Below are 20,565 nucleotides of genomic sequence, written 5' to 3' on the forward strand. Positions count from 1 at the left end.
AGCCCACCCAGTTGTGTGACAATAGCGAATTAATATTCACTATTGTCTTCCTGATTCTCCTCCTGGCCAATCAGAAAGCAGGTCCTGAGACCCGATTGGCCAATCGGGTCTAAGGACTCACTTCCTGTTTGCCCAGGGGGAGAAGCAATGCCTGTAATGGGAGGGGCTGCCTGGGAGGGAGTAGATGGAGCAGACGAGCAGGAGCTGGTGCAGAGAGTGGGGAGCAGGTGTAGATGAGTGGGAGCAAATGCGGAGATTGGGGAGCCAATGCAGAGAGCAGAGAGCAGTGTGAGTACCTACAGAGGCCGGCCTGTGCAGCGGGGGGTGGGGGGGGGTGGCGTTGGCGGTATGTGCAAGTGAGGGGGGCAGGTTTATTTGCTGCCCCCCAAAATATTGAGCACTAGCCGCCACTGACAACTTCCTAAGCTAACAGGTAGCAAAGGGAAATCTTTCCAATAGACCTGGAAGAGATTCAACCCTTCTCCAAAAGTTGTTTAAAGTGATCATTCAATTTATTATGTTTAACTCAATACAATTTGCTAAAAATGTTTTACATTTCTAAAAAGGTAACTTTGAAACATTTTACATAAATAATTGTTATTTATCATTGACAGCCAGCCGAAGGCTGGCACATTTGAAGCTAACTGCTACCTTGTGAATACACCTGAACAGCAAGAAATCAAACTGCACACATTACAGGGACACATCCCCTTTCACTCTCTTGTTCCAGAGATAGAAATATCTTATTTTCACAAAGGCAGAAAAAGCAAGCAGGTTGTGCTGTCCTATCTGATTAGAAAGCCTGCATCCTCTGCAAATTATGGGTCAAGGGAAGCTCCCTGTAAATAATACTATAAACTAAGAATCTCAAAATTACAGGTCCTCCAGCTGCTGCAAAACGACACATCCCATGAGGAATTGTAAACCTCTGACATTCACAGACATGACAAGGCATGATGGGAATTGTAGTTCCTGAACAACTGGAGGACCATAGTTTGGAGACCCCTGCCATTATTGTTTAACATGAATTAAAATGATATACTGAACAGTTTTCCAAGCTATTAAGTTAATCAATAGAAAGTTATAACTAAAAACCCAGTCTGATAAAAATAGAAGTTGGATTATTATACAAGAGACAAGCTGATAGTGTTTCTAAGCCAAACAACAGTCACTATTCTGTCTAGGGACATATAACCTAACCATGATGAGTCCAGATCTGAACCCCCCATGCTAATTTGAACTTTAGTAACAATGTGCCCAGCATCAGTATAAGAGATTCACAAATTAACAATTCTCTGTTTCCTTGCTGCTAAATCAGTGAAGTGTAAAAAGAAAGGATGCAGGTAATCGCTTCAAACAATTCTCTACAATTCTCCGTAAATGGTCATGATATCGTTGCCAGTAACGATGTGGATGCTTCCATAAATAATCATGGAATTCAGTTATTGTATGTTATGGTGTAACTATTGTTTTGCTATTAATTATCACCTGTTTATGATAAGTAATGTATATGCTAAGTAAAAGATACATTAGAGGCAAGCAGTCGTGAAACTAACATAAGTCCATAATATAATGTATATATAGTAGAGGGGCATCACTTTTCTTTTTACAATAAAAATTGAAATTGTAATCAACTCAGTAGCACTTTAATGCAAAAAACAATGATGAAAGTGCAGTGACCCAAAGCAACCGAACATATTTGTATTTATTAAAGGCAAATCAGTAAAAAAATGATTCTTGGCTTATGGGTTACTGCATCTTGCTCCTTATCCTAACAAATAGTGGTTTACATGCTGTAGACATTTTAAAACAATGAGTATATCATTTTTTTTAAATTTGATTGCCTCTTTACTACAATGGAAAATACATACATAGATGCACAGTAATCATGTTAACAAATTCAACACTTCTGTGTTTTATTGGCACCAGGAATGACTGGGCATTCAGCTACTGGCATTTAAATTAATCCCTTCCCTCTCATCATGTTGTGCGGCCTCACTATGAGTAAGTGGAGCCAAGAGAATAAGTGCTGTTTAGGAACACTGCTTTATTAATGACATACCATTATCTTCAATTTGCCAGCCATATTTGTTTGAATCTTTCAAAGCCTGTCTCAGTAGGGCTGCTTGATGCATTAGCTTTTTGGGAATGCAGCCCACATTTACGCATGTGCCTCCAAGACCTATAAAAGAGAAAATACATTACTGGAATGCAAAATGACTGCAGGTGGTTATTTATTAAGAAATAAAAAACATCAGGAGCTCGTGCAAACCTGTAACATGGTGTAGTGAGCAAAGGTGTAGTGGAATCCTGCATATCTGTACACTGTTATGTATAATTGTACGATAACAGGTGGACCTATGTTTTTTATGAACTCTGAAGTGAACCACAAATGGAAATGGGCCTATTCTATTGTAATGCTAACACCATAGCAATTAGGAATCTATTTTCAGTGTTTGTACATAAGATTCACACAACTTTCATCCAGGATTTACACATTTTTCTGAATTAGAAAAATGTGTGAACCTCGTGGGAAAACATTTATAACTAGATCCCTAAGTTTCATCTGAACTCTCATTTGTTGTGTAATTTTTATAGGTTTTCTAGCTGCCTCTAGTAGATCAATTTGGGAAAACTATTTGGAATACTACAGATAAACTTAGAAGGCAAATAATTAGCTTATGTTTAAATAGTCCTTTCCATCTTACCCCATTTGGTTCCTACAGGAGATGGGGTAACATAATCCAGCACCAACACTTTCTTGCCATACTTTGCAGCCTCCTAAGTAACAACAAATATAAGCTTTTTTAGTGTTTTCCTTCCACTGAATAGCTATACAAATATATTTTTGATGTTTTTACCTTAGAAGCTGCTAGACCTCCAGATCCTCCACCAATAATGATGAGGTCAAAATCATAGGTATCCGCTTTGGGTTTATCTTCCTTACCTTCCAGCAGTTTCTGGAAAAGACCATCCTTAGACAACTGAAATATGAATAATTGTAGCTCTGGTTAGTGTAGTCATACTTTGTCAAAAATCTGAAAACATCATTAAAGGAAAGGTATCACTTCTTCTTGGCTATGCTTCTTAAAACATATTTACACCAGAATGTTTGTGTAAAGCATGCATGGGTGTCCAAACACAAGAGAAAATATAGCACTGCCCATATTAATCTTTCTTTGAAGTCCGACTTCAGGCAATAAGGTTTTTATACAAGTCTCCGACTCTATTGTAGAGATTGTATAGTCCTGACAGCAAACATAAAGCTTCTCACCAATAAATGCTCGTAGCAACAGAATGGAATTCCAAAGTTGACAGCACTTCTTTAGTAAGAAAAGTCTCTTTATTATAACATCATTTGATTCCCCCACTTAGGCCAGGTTTCCTTTATCAAGGTGCATGCAAACTCCCCATTTTGGAGATCTCACCTCATTCTCAGTCACAGGAACAGGAAGACACAGATAGTAATAATAACCTGAGGTTTCCCTCCCTACTGTGTCCCAAAATTAAAGAAAAAAGTTTTGCCTGGAGTGGGGATGAGGAATTATGCCTGATATGGAAAAACTGGCTGTCTCCCTTGAATATATTATGTAACCAAAGATTGATCTGCATTCTTCTTTTACTGGGTGATATGGTGGAATTTTGTAGAACAGTACAGAAACAATCACTGATAACAGTGAACAGGTGACAATTCCTATCATAGTTTAGTTTGGGTTGAATTTTTGAGTTATGATCATTTTTATAAGTATCAGTCAAGAGAATCCGTTCTTTTTGTTGTCATTTTTTGACAAGGCAGCTAATGTGCTGTCAGCTCTGGCAATCTGTTTACACCTACAGGTATCAGGTAGGTGCCAAAAGAGTGCAGTGCTCTTAAGCATCAGACACCACTACTTTGAAGAGATGTAACCTTTTGCTGAGTACACCCTCTAAAGCTACCCCCTAATGATGAAGGTGATTTGGGTAAGTATCACAATGCTAATACTATATGGATACTAGCATGCATGCCTGCTGTGTCATGCTAATAGCATCAAGAAGAGATGTGCAAACTATTAAAAAAAAAAACAGTGGCAAACTTGTGTGACTAAAACTAAGACTGTAAGCTGTAAAGTAGAAAGATTCACTACTTCAACCAGAAATATGTGCAAAGTTATAGTTATTGATGAGTGTTGCTGGGGAAATATCCCTCTTGTCAATGTTGTCACATGGACATGAAATAAGGTGAAATCATCCCAATGGGGCAACAGTCACCAATAAAAACAAATGTTCTAATTCTTCCCCACTATCTTCAAAATAATATACTGTATAGCAGCAGTGTGCATATTCATTAACAAATGAAATGCCTGCCTAGTACTTAATAATATGTCACAAAACAGTTAATTATATCAGTCACACTAACTTGATCAGATGGGCTCACGATATATGCAAGGAAGCATGAATTTATTATCTGACTCATCCATATTCCGGTTTTGCTTATTTAAGCTGCCACATGTGGGAAAATCCCAGCACCTTACGCATCACTTTCCAGACTGAAGGAACCTCTCCTGCTTTTTTGTGTGTGTCAGCAGTATGACTGTACTTCTCAGAAATAAGATAGAAAGTTCTTCCATTACAGATAGAATATGCTATTTTGTGCCATTCACATGATCATCAAATGACAATTGTTATTAAAATGTCTATTTGCAAGTACTGACGTTTGGTACAAACATGTTAACATTATCTATAGTTCAGAGAGGTGACCAACTTGGCTGACTGGCCTGCTTTCATTATAAAATATAGCTATTTTGGGCTTACCTCATGTGCCTTTTGTTAAGTGGAACAGTAATATCTGAGAAAAAATTGTTAGCATGCTGTTAATACAGACATACTGTAGCTGTAACAACGATTCTCACATACTATGCTGTAATTAGTAGCTCTTCCACTAGGTGGCAGCGTTTAATGCTTGTATAATATATTGTTCTTCTTAGTGGAACTACATGGTTATAATGTAATTTCATGTTTCTGTTGTCTCTAATAAAATAGGAAGACACAACTATGTGTCCAGCACCATTTGACTGGTAAGAGTCATATCTGCAGCAGTTTTCCATCGAATAGCAGTGTTCTGTATATAGTAGCTCTAAACCCTTCTTGGAGGTCATTTAGTTTGCTAAATCGCTGTGTATAATAAACAATTACTCTGAGTTAATTTGCTAAAAGTGACAATGGTGGACCATGGCTGTGTAACATGTTTTGGAATGATTGCTTTTATTATACCAGGGGTGCATGTGAAAGGGTGACATCACAGGAGCACAATTAGAAGACAATGGCATCCTTCCATTTGTTAATGTGTGCTGTGGGGCAGGGAATGGCCTGGCTTGCAGCTGGTTGGATTTAAAAAAACACGATTCGATCGTTTGGATAAAGATGACTTCAAATGACACCCAAGCTCATCTCTGGAATGTACCAATGCCAAAATAAAAAAATAAAAAAGAGAAAACTGTATCCCTCCCTGACACTAAATTGTCAGGTCACCCTTACAGGTCCAAAACACACTGATGGTATGCCTCATGTGAGCCCACTCTTTTATAGAAAGGGGCTCAGCTATCCATTTCTTTCAATTATTGACTCTTGCGGCTCAGCTGACCTGGGGCAAAAGCTATGCACTGCATTACAGGTTGTTCCTTATCTCTGTCAGTGAACCTGTAAACTATTCGGCAAAGTGTTTCCAGTTCATAAACTTTGCAAATCCCTAGGAATTGCCATAGACCCATTCGTAATGGTGAGCCCAAACCTCATCCCTAACCCACATATGTCTTCATCAATCAATGTCTGTCAGTCTGTGTCTTTGACAGTCTAGTCTGCCCATCACCATCTGTTCATCAGTCTGTGTATGTAAGCCTTTGTAAATGCTAGGTTTGGTTTATTATAAGTACACCCTGCACTAAATTATTAAAGTGTATGTAAACTCTAATGCCCCGTACACATGGTCAGACATTGATCGGACATTCCGACAACAAAATCCTAGGATTTTTTCTGACGGATGTTGGCTCAAACTTGTCTTGCATACACACGGTCACACAAAGTTGTCGGAAAATCCGTTCGTTCTGAACGCGGTGACATAAAACACGTATGTCGGGACTCTAAACGGGGCAGTAGCCAATAGCTTTCATCTCTTTATTTATTCTGAGCATGCGTGGCACTTTGTGCGTCGGATTTGTGTACACACGATCGGAAATTCCGACAACGGATTTTGTTGTCGGAAACTTTTATAGCCTGTTCTCAAACTTTGTGTGTCGGAAAATCCGATGGAAAATGTGTGATGGAGCCTACACATGGTCGGAATTTCCGACAACAAGGTCCTATCACATATTTTCCGTCGGAAAATCCGACCGTGTGTACCGGGCATTACAATACATTTCTCTTATTTGCTCCATTTTGGTCTGGTAAATATACAATTGGAATTGCTCAAAAAAACAATCAGAGCAGTCCTATAATGATACCCAAAAAAAGATTCCTGCTAGAACATTATCCAGTACTTTTCACTACACCTCTTAACAAGTATGCAATACATAAAATGCAGTGCAATCACATCAAATCGCATAAAAGGAACTTAGATAATTATAATAAAAAAACATAAAGTCCTATCTACAATCTCCTCTTATGCATCCATAAAAATCCACCTCCAATGTGCTGTAATAGTAATCTCTTCAGTTCCTCCAAACTCTAGGTGATACATGCATGCATTCCATATGCATCCAACATGCTCACCTTATTTATTTGTCCTCAATATGAATCGAGGCCTCAATGCACTTGTTGCCCCACAATAGGCTTTTAGTTATCTGTGGCCGCAGGGGTTGAAACTCTGACTCTCCACCATCTTTACTCCACCTCAGGCAGGTATGCATTTCAAATAAAATGGAACCAAAAATAGTGCTCTCTGTATAGAACTGTTAAAAAACTCCTCCAAGAATAAACTCACATCAAACAAGCACCCCAAGTGCTATGTGAATAAAATGATAAAGACTATTTTATTAAAAAGCTCCTTAATGGGTAAACTTACAATAAAAAGCACCCCAAGTGTTATGTAAACAGCATTAAAAAGACATAGGTAACAGTATCCACAGCGAATGTAGCTCACCAGCTCCATCTTGGTTCCTGTATGCCTAATGCTCCCAGTCAGAGCTTCATCAGTAGCTCTACCTGGGAACATAACGCGTATAGGAACTCTGAAATACATTCACTGTGGATGCTGTTACCTTGTTGCCTTTTTAATGCTGTTTACATAGCACTTAGGGTGCTTTTCATTGTGAGTTTACCCATTTAGGAGCTTTTTAATAAACAAGTACTATACAGAGAACACGATTTCTAATCATATTTATTGTACATTACAGTACCTGAGTTGGAGTGAAGCTGGTGAAGAGACAGAGAACAGAGTTCCATTTCTCATGGCCATAGATATCTAGATTGCCCAAGGTAGGGCAATAAGCACATTGAGACCTTGATTCATATTGAGGTCAAATTAGAAAGGTGAGCATATTGAATGCACAAGGGGTAGATGCATGTGTCACCTAGAGCAACTGAAGAGATCACGATTACAGCACATTGGTGATGGATTTTTTGGACGCTTAGTAGGAGATTGTAGATGGGACTTCTATGTTTTTTAGGTTATTATTATTTTATGTTAATTTATGTGATTGCGCTGCATTTTATGTATTGCATACAACTAAAAGTGTTTTTTTTTTTATATCTTTTTGTGCAAAAAAAAAATAAAATAGCTATTCATCCAGCCAGCTGATACCTTCCTTTGGTCTATGCCTCTGGACTGATATCATTGTTCCTAGCTATCTCCGTGAACTGCAAAACACCTTCCCCTGTTATGGAGCAGAGAGGGAGGTGCAATGTAGTCCTAACATACTTCCGGTCCTAGGGAAACAGCATTGCTTAGTTTTGTTGTCATTCTATGACAGGAAATGTGTTAAAGACAGGATTACCAGGTTAAAATAAAGGAACATAAAAAGTGTGATCAAAGAAAACCAATGCAGCCACCACATCAAAGGACCCTAAGCTGCAACACTATCAATTTTTTGTTCTTGGATTAAGATATGTTTTAAAGGCATTATGATTCACAGAGCAATTTGTTTACCTTTATATATTCACTTTGCCTAAAACCTCATGCATTTTTATTGCAAACAAACTTCCCAGATCTTAATGGTACATTATTCCATACATAATCAAGACCTCTGTCCTGTGTCATGGTAACAATATCTCCATTGTCCAGTATAACAATGGCACACTTCTGTACACCTCTGTAGTGCTAGAAATTTCTGATCTATGACATGAAATGACTAATAATTAGATGCTATAGGCTTCACTAGTGTAGCACCCTCTACCTTAGGTAGGTGCTAGAGTAGTGGGTTTATTTTATACTATCAGCGCAGGCAAATTTAGGCAGGCCTATGCTGTGAGCTAGGCCTGTTTGTTTTTGATCTGGGGGCAGGGGAGTAGTTTAGTGTAGCAGCAGGTGACTGACATGTCCTTCAGCTCTTGGGCACCTCCTCTGGTTTTCAGAAGGTTCTGGAAAAGAGGCAGGGCAGAGGGCTGGAGTGACACGGGGTGTATGTGGGTGTACCAATCCCCAACTAGTAATGGCAGGGGGCAGGCCTCCTATATATACCCATGGTCAGCCTGCTGTGGGAGGAGTTGTTGGGTGGAAGAACAGGATGATGGAATGTTAGACTGTCGTGGTCTGAGGAAACCCCCTTTTTGGGGGGTGACCTCCGGCCTGGAGCTCGGGAGCTGGGAGGGAGCCTCTCTCTACATGGTCATTGAGAGGAACAGGAAGAGGACAGTTGGGAGCACTGCCAGGAAAGTCATTCAGGAGGGATCCATATTGGGGTCGGTGAGTGAGAAGCACAGTGTGAAGCTCTGGGAGAGACATGCCAGGATTTGGATGTGGAGCCAGAGGGAGAGACTGTGGTGTTGTTTTGAAGTCAAGTCGTTGCAGCCACGAGGGCTAGCAGGATTTGCATTGAACGTGCTGGGATCAGTAGTCCACCAAGTGTCAGTTAGCATATCTAATCTTCTCAACTAAAACTGTTGCTCCCACAAAGGGTACTGCAGACCCCTGCCTGTACAAGGCGACTAGAAAAACGTTGGTACTTATTCAGAGTGATGCGTAGCCATGTGCTAATGGTGACAGGAACTTAGAATTGGACAGTGAAGTAAAGCAAGTGATCTCATGTAGTGTGCTGGAGGAGATGTGCAGAGGAAAAGACTGTCAAATTTAGACTCAACCAACATTGATTTCATTGAGAAGTATTCATCATTTGGGCATCCCATGTCCTTTTCCCCATCCAAGTTTAATCCCCTAATAAAAATAACAAAAACAAGCAAGAGACTATTCATTGCCTGGGAAAGTGTGCCAAAATGGATGTCTGACCAGCAGGGTGAAATGTGTGTATGCTAGAAAACGCAGCGACCCCGAGGGGGGGCACCGCTACACTATTATGATTTTATTTATCCTATTCAGCATCCAAAAAGTATGAATGTTTGGTGTACTGTGCTAGAACAGAGGTAAACATAAGCTGGCCATACACAGATCATTTCAGCCAGCTCAGCAGGTGGCAGTCCCAGGTCGACAGAAGTCAATCGTTTGATATTTTAACCACTTCAATATCGGGAACTTTCATCCCCATTCTGCTCAGGCCAATTTTCAGCTTTCAGTGCTGTTGCACTCCATTGATCCCCGCTGAGCAGGCGGATGACAAGTCCGTCTCTGCTCACTGTGCTGAGATGGACCTGTCAGAGTCCCGCTCTCCTCTATGGGGATATCGGATGAAAATGGACCGCCTGTCCGTTTTTATCCGATCCGATCTGCCAGACAGATGGAAAATAGGGTCACCATCCATCTAGATTTCACGGACAGGATCGGATAGCAGCGGGTGTCAGCAGACATGTCACCGCGGCTCCATAGGAGTGAATGGAGGTTCAGATCAGTTCCGCCTGAAAAACTGACAGGCGGACCTGATCGGGGCCTTTGTCTCCTTGAAATAAGTGCCTAAAAATTGAACTGTCTATAATGCCAGTATCAACCTTTCAGATTCTAAAATTCATTCTTCCAGTAAGTAAAAATGGGAAGAGATTATCTGGTTGAATGTTATGCATAATACAGTTCTTTCAGACAGTTTGACATAAACAAATGTTAACATAGTTAAGTTATTGCTAACAGCAGTAGCTGTAAAAGAGTAAAGCGTAAACGTCTACCTCAGTATTTGCATCCTGGACAAGAAGTAAAGTAGTTGTAAACCCTTTACAACTACTTTATACTACAGGCAAGCCTATAATTAGACTTACCTGTAGCTACATTGGATATCTCCTAAACCTGCACTGTTTAGGAGATTTCCCTGTATTTGCATGTGCCGACGTCATCGGCACATACGCACTTAAGCAAACTGAAGCAATGGCATGTACGTGCTGTTGTTTCAGTTGTACTGTGCCTTTGCTCGGGAGTGATGTCATTGCGGCTCCGGCCAATCACAGCGCCGGAGCCGTGATACCCGAAAGTAACCCCCCCCCCCGGAGAGATGAACGAGGACCACTGCGGGGGCTTCGATCTCAGGTAAGTAATTCATAATGAGCTAGTATGCTATGCATACTAGCTCATTATGCCTTTGTCTTGCAGTTTTTTTTTTGTTTTTTTTTTTTAAAGGGTTTACAACCACTTTAACCTTGGGCAAAGAAGAAGAGAACGTATAGATTTAAAACAGAGGAAGGTTTTTTCACTGCAACTATACTGCATTTCCTGTTATCTATACTTAGCTTTATTGGTAAACCTATTTTACACTTCACTGCAATCAGAGCATATTGTTTGTGATACATTTAAGTAATCTGTTATGCCTGTCAGGTGCTGCAAATTTAAAGTAATTACGTTGGATAATGCCAAAGAATACACAAACAAATAAGATTACAGCCATTACAACTTACTTTGCTTTGAATGTCTAGCCTTCAATCAAGAAACTACTTGTGCAGCACATCGGTAAATTGTTATATTAGGGTGAATATATAATAGGGAGAATGAAAAATGTATGTGCTCTCCATAGCAACCAATAAGATTTTAGTAGTCATTTTCCACTAAAGGAGGTTAGAAAATATAATTTGGATGGCTGGAATCTAATTTTACCGACTGTTTACTGAGACAAGGCTTTCCACTGAATTCACCATAGCTGAGAATATTGAATTCAGTTATTGTGGCCTAAATGTATTGCAAGGCTTAAAACTAAAGATAGCAGAATTGTGCTAGAGTAATTAAAATATGATAATATATTGGTTTAACAATAAACTTGACCTGTCCATTTTGAATTTTGTAGGTTCCATTGTATATTGCCTGTGCATTATACTGTATGTTCATATCAACCAGTTTCTAGCAGTTGCATTCCTAATTGCTACACATGTGGAATTCCTTAAAGCTGAACTCCAGGTAAACTAAATACACCACTGAAATACAGATATGGTTGCTGTTTTACTTGTCAAAGGATTTGTAATTCTGTCCATCTAATCCTGAGATTTACACAGCCCAGATCCAGTTTGATGACCTGACTTTTTTCTATTTCATTTAAGACAAGGCCACCAGCTTGTGATTGGACAATGAATAAATAGCAAGAGACTGATAAATAAATATTTGTATTTTGTAAGCATATGTACTTGCAGAACACCTAAATGGCTAAAAGCGCTGCCCCTCCTTCTCCCAGTCTAGAGTGCTGCTATACAGAGCCTAACATCAAATCCTATTCAGATACCTGTATTTATGATAGTTGCATTAATTCTTCTAGGGTAACAGGAGCACATTAACTATTGTACTCCTGTGATGGGGGGGCAGAACTTCAACAATTGTATCCCATGTCAGTGTGCTTTAGGTAGGATAAAAAAGCAAAATGTGCACTATTCTTTCTGGACCCTACGGGCAGGGCTTTTTTTCAGGGGGAACTTGGTAGAACTGAGTTCCACCACCTCTGGCTCAGACCCTTTGGTGTCTGCTCACCACAATCACTTGTAAACACAGAAGTCTGGTTTCTGTTTACAAGTGACAGCTCTGCACTCTGTATGTAATGCAATCCTGGTATTTAATGCCCCTTTAAGACCCTCCTACTGTTTTCCTGAAGTTTGACTGAACAGACCCACTATTTGATGTGATTTGGAGAGTGTGTGTAGGGGGAGTGGCTTTCTGGGGCCATGGTTAAGTTCCAGCACCTATTGTTTGAGGAAAAAAGCCCTGCCTACAGGTACAAACAACAAATAACATAGAAATATGTGGTATTGCTTCAATCGCCAGGAGCTGGAGAATTTATGTTGGGTTGTTCTTTGATGGTAAGTTATGGTAAGAGCAAGAAAGATACAGCTAAATTGAAAGAAAATATTTTTTTGAACTATTTTGGGACAGTTTTCTTTTAAAGGATAAGTTATTTAAAAAAACAATAATAAATGCACATTTTTGTAGTTAAAATAATTGTGGATTATTTTATTTTTTTGTAGGAGTCTGGAAAACATTGCACCTGTGATCAGCAAATTGCTTATGCCATGCAGGACTCCTGCAGACAGTCAGTGTAAGCTGCCTGCCCGTGCATCAAACAGGCAGGCAGTTTCACACTGACAGGAAGAATCAATGGACTACCAGAGCGCTCAACAGCGCCCTTGTAGTTCATTGAGAACTACAAGCCGACAGCCGAAAAGACTGTCGGTCCTTGTAGGTTTCACATTCACAGAACCCTGTGAATGAGTGACGTGGCCGATGTTTTTTTTATAATTGTGACAGCGAGCAAGGGGAGAAGATCCCCCAATCACTGTCACAGCAGAGGATCGGGCGGTGCGGGGGCCAGTGCTACACTAACAAGTTATATCCTGAATATGGGTATAACATGTTAAGAAAGGTGAACTTATTCTTTCATAATAATAATTAAAAAAAAATTCAGGAGATATCCGTTACCATTTACCACCAAATGAAAGCCCCATTTGTCCACAAAAGAGGTAAAATTGATCTGGAAACACAAAGTAGTTGTGATCATATGTACAGTTTTACTAACACATGTCAAGGTTGCAAAATTGGATCTGGTGTGTTTTACCCTCAGTCATGAAGGGGTTAATAATGCATATAGTTTTCCTTTTTTTTCTATTTACAAGTCTACAGACACTGAGTAAAGGGTCAAAAGTATAATAAATAAAACATCTTTCAAACGTAATTATCTGGTTCATAAAATTATATTTTGCTCCTGGTATATACAGCCTATCTTACATTTACAAAGAGGTGATTGACATTAGATGATGGTTGTTAGAAAACCATCAAATTAATGAAGAATCCCATGTGCAGCCATTATACTGAAACATTACGCTGATCACCAGAAAATATACAAGCAAACAGCTTTTTAGCTTTACATTCAGAAAGGTAAATCACAGGACAAAGGGTGATCAAGCTCAAGAGGGTTTCCATCTAACACGAGGGCCCTGAGGTTGCTTGTTAAAATTCTTCTCATCAGATACTATTAAATTTCCAGTCCTGTAGTTGCTTGAGCCGCCAAAAATTCATTTTTGAAAAAGAATACACTCAACCAGTCCCAAGTTTTACAGATGATGTACAGCAAAATAATACTTCCCAAGATAAATTTAATAATAGAAGGTATGTTTTTTATTATTCATTTTCTATTACTTTATTATTATTTATTTTCTATTATTTTATAATTTTTTCTATTGTTTTGCATAATTTTTTGTATTGAGGGGGGCCCATTCTGTCAGGGGGCTTGGGGCAATAGCCCCCTTTGCCCCTGTATAAATCTGGCCCTGACTCCAGCTCCCTTATAGTGTATCTAAAGCCAATTTATTTTTTAGTTCTGAATTGAGAAGAGAAGGGTTTGAACCCTGATGCTCCACCTGGACTCATGGACTACATGAAATGCTTTGGCACTTTTTGCGTGACCTGTATTTCTTACACACTATTTTACCTTTTCTGTACTGTCCATCACCTTTCTCTGTTTATGTTTCTAACTAATACTAATAAAGACTAAGACTAACAAATATGCTTCAAATAATTATTATGGGGTTTGTATGGAGCACATATGGGGAAGCATTGGTTTGTAAAGGGGCTGTAATAGAAGTGATCTCTAGCAGTCTCATGTAATGTTTCTCCAGTCTATGACTGTCTCCTGAAGCATATCCCAAGTTTTTGACAACACTATATAGCATGTCTTCCATGTCTGACTATCTTCTGTAACAGGCTGCAGTCTCTGACAGATTCTTTAGTGTTAGATTCACTGATTATTATGGGCAGCCCTTTGGTGATTTTAGGGGCTGCACTTGAAGCTCCTTTAAACAAGTGAGTTAACCACCGCTAAATTAAAATCTCTGTCAGGTTTTTACTGATGTTTGTGTCACTTCTGGGGATATTTCCCTGTTTGTTCTGGTGCCCACTGTCACTGGGAATGAAAGTGTGAGAACATCTGAAATTTAAGGTGGTCAATGGAATAAGGATAAAAGTGCAATCTTCCAATGGGGATACCTAATCCAGACCACTTTGTATTATATCTGAAGGCAGGGAGTAAAGGTAAATCTCCACAATGAGAAACAGACAGCAACAAATCTTGACGGGTGTTTTAACCATTCCTTATTCCATTGAAAACTCAAAAAGGTTTTTGCTTTAGATATATTTTAGGAGGCCCCTTCTACACAGCTTGTGCATATTCTCCATGTTTTCCTCTGAGTGCTCTGGTTAGTTCCCACAACCCAAAATCTTACTGAAACATTAACTAGCATCTTTCCTAAAGTATGAAGTAAAGTGAACATTTATTATTATTAATATATATAAAACTTTTTAACTAACTATTGCTTACATTGCCTTTTCTTGTTATCCCAGGGATGTTCAATGCGAAGAATGAATTTCCCTGGGGATGTCTAAATTAGAATTGTTATACTTCCTGTACTTTTGGCAAAAATCCAAATAAACAGATTTATAAAAATAAAATGTGAACTGATAAGAGTGAAAGCTTTATGCCTTAATTACCTTGTTAATGTGTCAATACAATACATATGAGATATAATATGTAATTCATATATCGTCATATCAAATCAACATAAACACAATTTTTGATACTAATAAAACAAATATGACTGTGATAGATTTATAGGAGTCAACAAGATTTTACATAAACTCTATTAAAATATAAATAACTGCCATACCAAGGCACAAATACAGATGTCTTTCAGCATGATAAATCTTACAAGGTAACGTAACCTTACCTGAAAAACTTGGTCGTAGCCACCTATAAGTTTCTCCTTCACAAAAACATTAGGTAAGTCAGTTTCCATGGTATATTCATAAAGTTCTTCTTCAAGTATTAGTCCTGAGTCTGTGAAGAAATCATAGGTGAGCACTTAATTTATAAACGGAGGATGAGCCAAACAGGGAGGGACATGAAAATTTCACAACCTTATTATCACTTCCTTCCTTACACATCTAATGATTCCCCATTAAATGTGTCATCAAGTGTGACTTGCAAATCTCAAAAGATACAAGGAAGATAGGTCAACTTTCAAAGGACTTAGCAGGGGATTGAAGATATATCCAAAGAGGAAATCTTATATTAATGCTTAAATATCGATGTATATATTACCAAACTGTTTTTCCTTTCACTTTAACAAAAAAATGGAATATCCCCACCTGAGCTAATGTTTACTGCTTATTCTTCTTATATTAGTCTTATAACAAAGCCATGCAAAGTCTACAGTTCCTATAGTCTTAAACTGTGTTTTACAAACTTATCATTGTGTATTTTTAATCAAATTAGTTTTCCAGATTACCAATTAGAATGGGTTTAAAAGGCTATTTTTTTTTTACATGTAGATCTGTAAAAAAGATGAAAACAGTAAAACAGTCTATAAATGATTTGCATGGTTCTCAGCCTCTATATAGAATTAAAATGTAACATAAAATTAAGTATACACACAAAAAAAAGGGGGCTTCAAAGTTTTGTCCTATTATTCCTGACAATAATCAGTTATTCCGATACTTCTTTTTGGGTCCCCATAACAGTGCCAAGTTGTTGTTAAGGTCTCCTCATGTTTTCATAGAAAAATATCCTTTATTCCCAATAGAAATGAACTCTTCACATTGGAAACACAGTGCTGGATTTATGCTTCTTCCATCTACCTCGACTGACCAGCGTACCTTAGTATCACCCTAATTACATTAGATGTCATAGTCACACAGAAAGATGCCAACAGCCTATGAGTACAAGATTGAGGACTAGAAGAGTAGGGCAAACTGTTATCTTATTCTAATAGCTTTAGAGTTCTAGATGTAGGGGCCCAGAATTGGTGAACCATAATTGTGCACTAAGCAATTCCATAAAAAAAAATGTACAAACATTACATAAATGGCAATAATGAAGACCGTGCTAGGTTGTGCTGGCAGGCAGGGCAACAGTCTGCAACCTATTATTTTAACATACAGAGGTTAATTTACTAAAACTGGAGATCTGCATAAAACCAAGCAGCTTTCATTTTTGTTTTTTATGTCACGACTTAGTTGAACAAGTTGAAGTTAGAAACTGATTGGCTACACATGCACAGCTGCACCAGATTTTTCACGCTCCAGTTTTAGCCCCCGTTCACACCGAATCTGACTTTGAAATCATGCACCTTCACTTAAAATAGCACAATTTCAAAACCACATGTCAGTGCGACTTGCAACTTGGCTGACATCTGTGCTACTTCACACATGTCTATGCAATGCACACCTGAAATCGTCAAAAATAGTGCAGCAATGTATTTTTCAAATCGGTGCGGCACCACAAAGTCAGTGACATTGGCGACAATAGGGTGTGACTTGTCATCCCATTCAGACCTGTCAAATCGCATGACAAGTCGCACTGGAGTGAACAGTGACTTAGTAAGTCAACCGACGGAGTCAGAAGTCTGGTGTGTACGTTCTCTCAGGTCTCTGTCTTCACTCGTTTTTGATCTCTTCTGAGATTTTGCTTTCTAAGGACTTCATCCTCACCAGCCAGTGCTGGTGCGTCTGTCTGAGTTAGGGTTTACGGACTCTAGTACTCCAACCTCCAACCTTTGTCTATTCCTGCATCTGGACTATGCATGTTTTGAATATTGTGAATAGATGCTGACTTCTATTGACTTTGCTTCTGATCCTATTTGTAAGCCTTATGCTCCAGGTTATAACTTCTCTGTTCCCATATGTTGTGTTCTGATATTTTCTCTGCCTATCTGTGGTTATTCATCTAGGCAGCCCCATGGGCTACATATGGGGAACTGTCTGGGCATACTCCATTCATATTCTTAACAGCTCTGACAAAGACCAGACTCTCTAATCCTCATGTTGGCTATGCAAAAATCCACCCTAAATACAGTGCAAAAGCGGAGTTAAAAAAATTGAAAAAAGGTCAATGTTGCATGCCAGTTTGTGAGGAGGGACCAGGCCTAGAAAGTGGTTGGAGGCCAAGAAGAAAGGGGGCAAGTATAAAACCTGCCCTTACTGAAAGACAAAGCACTAAACATATATATTTTTTTTCTGAATAGTTATCTTGTAAACAAGATAAAAATTTTACATTTCCAAAATATACCGGAAAACAAAAATGGACCATAATTGAACAACTTCAGATTGCGTAAATGTTGTAGCAACTTAGTTTTTGTGATTTAGTGGTTCGGTACTGTTGACAAACACAAAATATTCAATTGTCCCCTAGAGAGAACACATAATTTTATAACTCTGCTCACAGTGACACTTGGGTCTCCTTGGATTAGCTATCTATTGATTGTTAGACTGATTCCATTATGGTAGCATGATTTTAGTATTGCTTGATGTTTCTTTAGACATGCAGTCCATGGATGTTTGTTATATGTGGAGATTTCTTTTTTTAAAACCAACCGGTTTAACATGCACATGATCACATGTAAGAGAGATATAATTAGGTTATAGGAAAAAGTAAAAGTAGTGCAACTTGCTTGGTTCATAATGACAAAGCACAAATCTCAGCTTATATAAACGTGTTACTGCTCTAGAGGTGCTTCTATTAGGTTTCTACTTCCTCGGCTTGGAATTTTCACATTGGTGAAACTTAGAAATAAAATGGATGTAATGGGGATCAATGTATTTGACATACATGAAATAATCTTTAATGTTAAAAAGGGAAAAATCTACATAGTCTTTAAGGGTATTTACAAAATATTTGCAACCTTTGTTGCATAAATATTCATCCCCTTTATTATGAGATCCCTATACAAGCTCTAGCGCATGGGTACTCAACCTGTGGCCCTCCAGCTTTTGTAGAAATACAGGTCCCGTGAGCCATTGCAAGGCTGACCATTACAAGCATGATTCCTAAGGGTAGAGGCATGATGGGACATGTAGTTCCGCAACAGCTAGAGGGCTACAGGTTGAGCACACATGCTAGTGCAACTAACTGCCTTCAGATGTCATACATTTAACTGAATTGAGTCCTCCTGTCAGCAATTAGTATCATATGGCCTAAAATAAAATACTACACATTTACTAGGGATGAGTAAATGTGCCTGTGTTCAGTTTGCTCTGCATTTGTCAAACACATCACAAAGTACAAAAATTGCCAAGTTAAAACCACACCCCACTGTAGTCTATTGGGGGGGGGAATCTTGAAAATAATTTTTGGCCTTTTTTAGGCTTAGAGGGCAAAAGACTGTTAAGGGGACAGTACCCAGCATGGGGAGATGGGCATTGCCATGCCAATTCCTAATACAAAAGAAAAAAAATGAAAATACTGTACAGCAGATAGAGGGTACAATTTTAATTCAAAATCAAGGGCGGCATGTGAAAAACACAATCCTTAACCACTTGAAGACCTCTCCTTCCTGTTTAGGTAACTTTTCATTACAGTCATAGTTGAATGGCAATGACTTAGTCATGCAACACTGTACCCAAATTAATTTTCTATCATGTTTTTAAGACAGATATAACTTTTTTCTAGTGGTATTTAATAATCACAGTTTTTGTTGTTTTTTTTACCATCTAAAGCAAAAAAGACCAAATATTTTGAGAAAAAAATGGGTTTCTTAGTTTCTGTTATAAAACTTTGCAAATGATTAATCTTTTGCAATCTCCTTAATTTAGGCCAAAATGTATTCTGCTACATTTCTTTGGGAAAATAGACAAATAGGTGTAAAATAGTTTATCTATATGAAAGCTATAGAGTCTACAAACTATGGTATATATACTGTATGTGAAATGTATCAACCCTGATGTACTAACTGGCTCTCAATGCCAAAACAGTACAAACATCCCCAAAATGACCCATTTTTGCAAAGTAGACAGTCCAAGGTATTCTTTAGTAAGAGGCGTGATTAGTTTTTAAAGTTGTAATTTTTTGCCCCAATTTTTGTAAAATCAGGAAAATATGTTAAATTTTATTTTATTTGTTATTAGTTATTTGTCACACACAGCATGGACATATTTGCAATTACACCCAAAACACATTTTTCTACTCCCCAGTATGGTGATACCATATGTTTGAAACTTTTTTGCTGCCAGATGCAAAGAGGGGCCCAAAATCTAAGAAACACCATCAGACTTTCAGGGGCATAAAAAATGCATCAGATTTTTTGATTTCCAATCACATTTCTTGAGGCCCTAAAGTGCCCGAATAGGAGGATCACCCACAAAATTATACCAATTTACAAAGTAGACCTTCCAACATATTTACTTAGAGGCATGGTGAGTCTTTTGAAGATTAAATTTTTTTTCCCACAAGTTTCTTGAAAATGAGAAAGAAAATAACAGAAACACACACAAAATGGCCACATTTTGGAGAGTAAACACCCCAAGGTCTTTTTTTGGGACATGGTGAGTCTTTTGAAGATTTCAAGTTTCAAGAACAGGAAAATTTCTTTTTTTACACACAGTTGTCAATTTAATAAGATATTTTTCACACATCAGGGACATACATTGTATCTTAAGTAAAACAAAAATCAACCAATTGTATCAAAAACACTGTAAAGGTCACCTCTATATGAGTAGTGAGGGAATATAGAGGTGTAGTGTAGCATTACCTATAGCAGTCCCCATTACTATAAACCAAGCAAGCCTAGCCTACTGGTACATGGCTGCCCCCAGGAACGCCATGTTCACTGGCCAGGAAGTACAGGCGGCTGAAGAAACTAGGAACAAAAGAGTCGTCATTGCTCCAGGAGTGTGATTGTCCACAGAGGATGGCTGGGACTGGTGTCTTGCAGGAACGTAGCCAGTGGGACATGCAGATGGGTCAGTTCAGGCAGCAGGCAAAAGATTACTCCAGGCAGCAGGCAGAAACATGTTCTATAAACAGGCCAGGGTCAGTACAGGTGGCAGGCAGAAGCAACACTGCAATGGTATGGCAGAAATCATGGACACTGTACTGGCTGCACTGGTGACACTGTACTTATGTGGCAGCAATTAGAGACACTGTTGATGGCTACAGTGGCTCTGGTGACACTGACGTAACTAACAATCAGGAACATTGTTGCTGGCTGCTCTGGTCTGGTGACATTGTAACTTGTGTGGCAGCAATCAGAAACAATGTTGAT

At 38.6% G+C, this 20,565-nt stretch overlaps 1 protein-coding gene across 1 annotated transcript in view; it reads right to left on the reverse strand.

Annotated features, from left to right (window-relative positions):
* TXNRD1 (thioredoxin reductase 1) overlaps positions 1-20,565 on the reverse strand; it is a 97,969-nt gene that overhangs the window by 39,823 nt on the left and 37,581 nt on the right. Inside the window, exons 4-7 of the mRNA XM_073620292.1 lie at positions 15,256-15,365; positions 2,862-2,984; positions 2,709-2,781; positions 2,063-2,182 (exon numbers count right to left, since the gene is read on the reverse strand). Of these exons, the coding sequence (XP_073476393.1) occupies positions 2,063-2,182; positions 2,709-2,781; positions 2,862-2,984; positions 15,256-15,365 (426 nt within the window). The remainder of the gene's footprint in view (positions 1-2,062; positions 2,183-2,708; positions 2,782-2,861; positions 2,985-15,255; positions 15,366-20,565) is intronic.

The sequence above is a fragment of the Aquarana catesbeiana genome, linkage group LG03 (assembly GCF_042186555.1).
Source record: "Aquarana catesbeiana isolate 2022-GZ linkage group LG03, ASM4218655v1, whole genome shotgun sequence".
Classification (NCBI taxonomy): domain Eukaryota; kingdom Metazoa; phylum Chordata; class Amphibia; order Anura; family Ranidae; genus Aquarana; species Aquarana catesbeiana.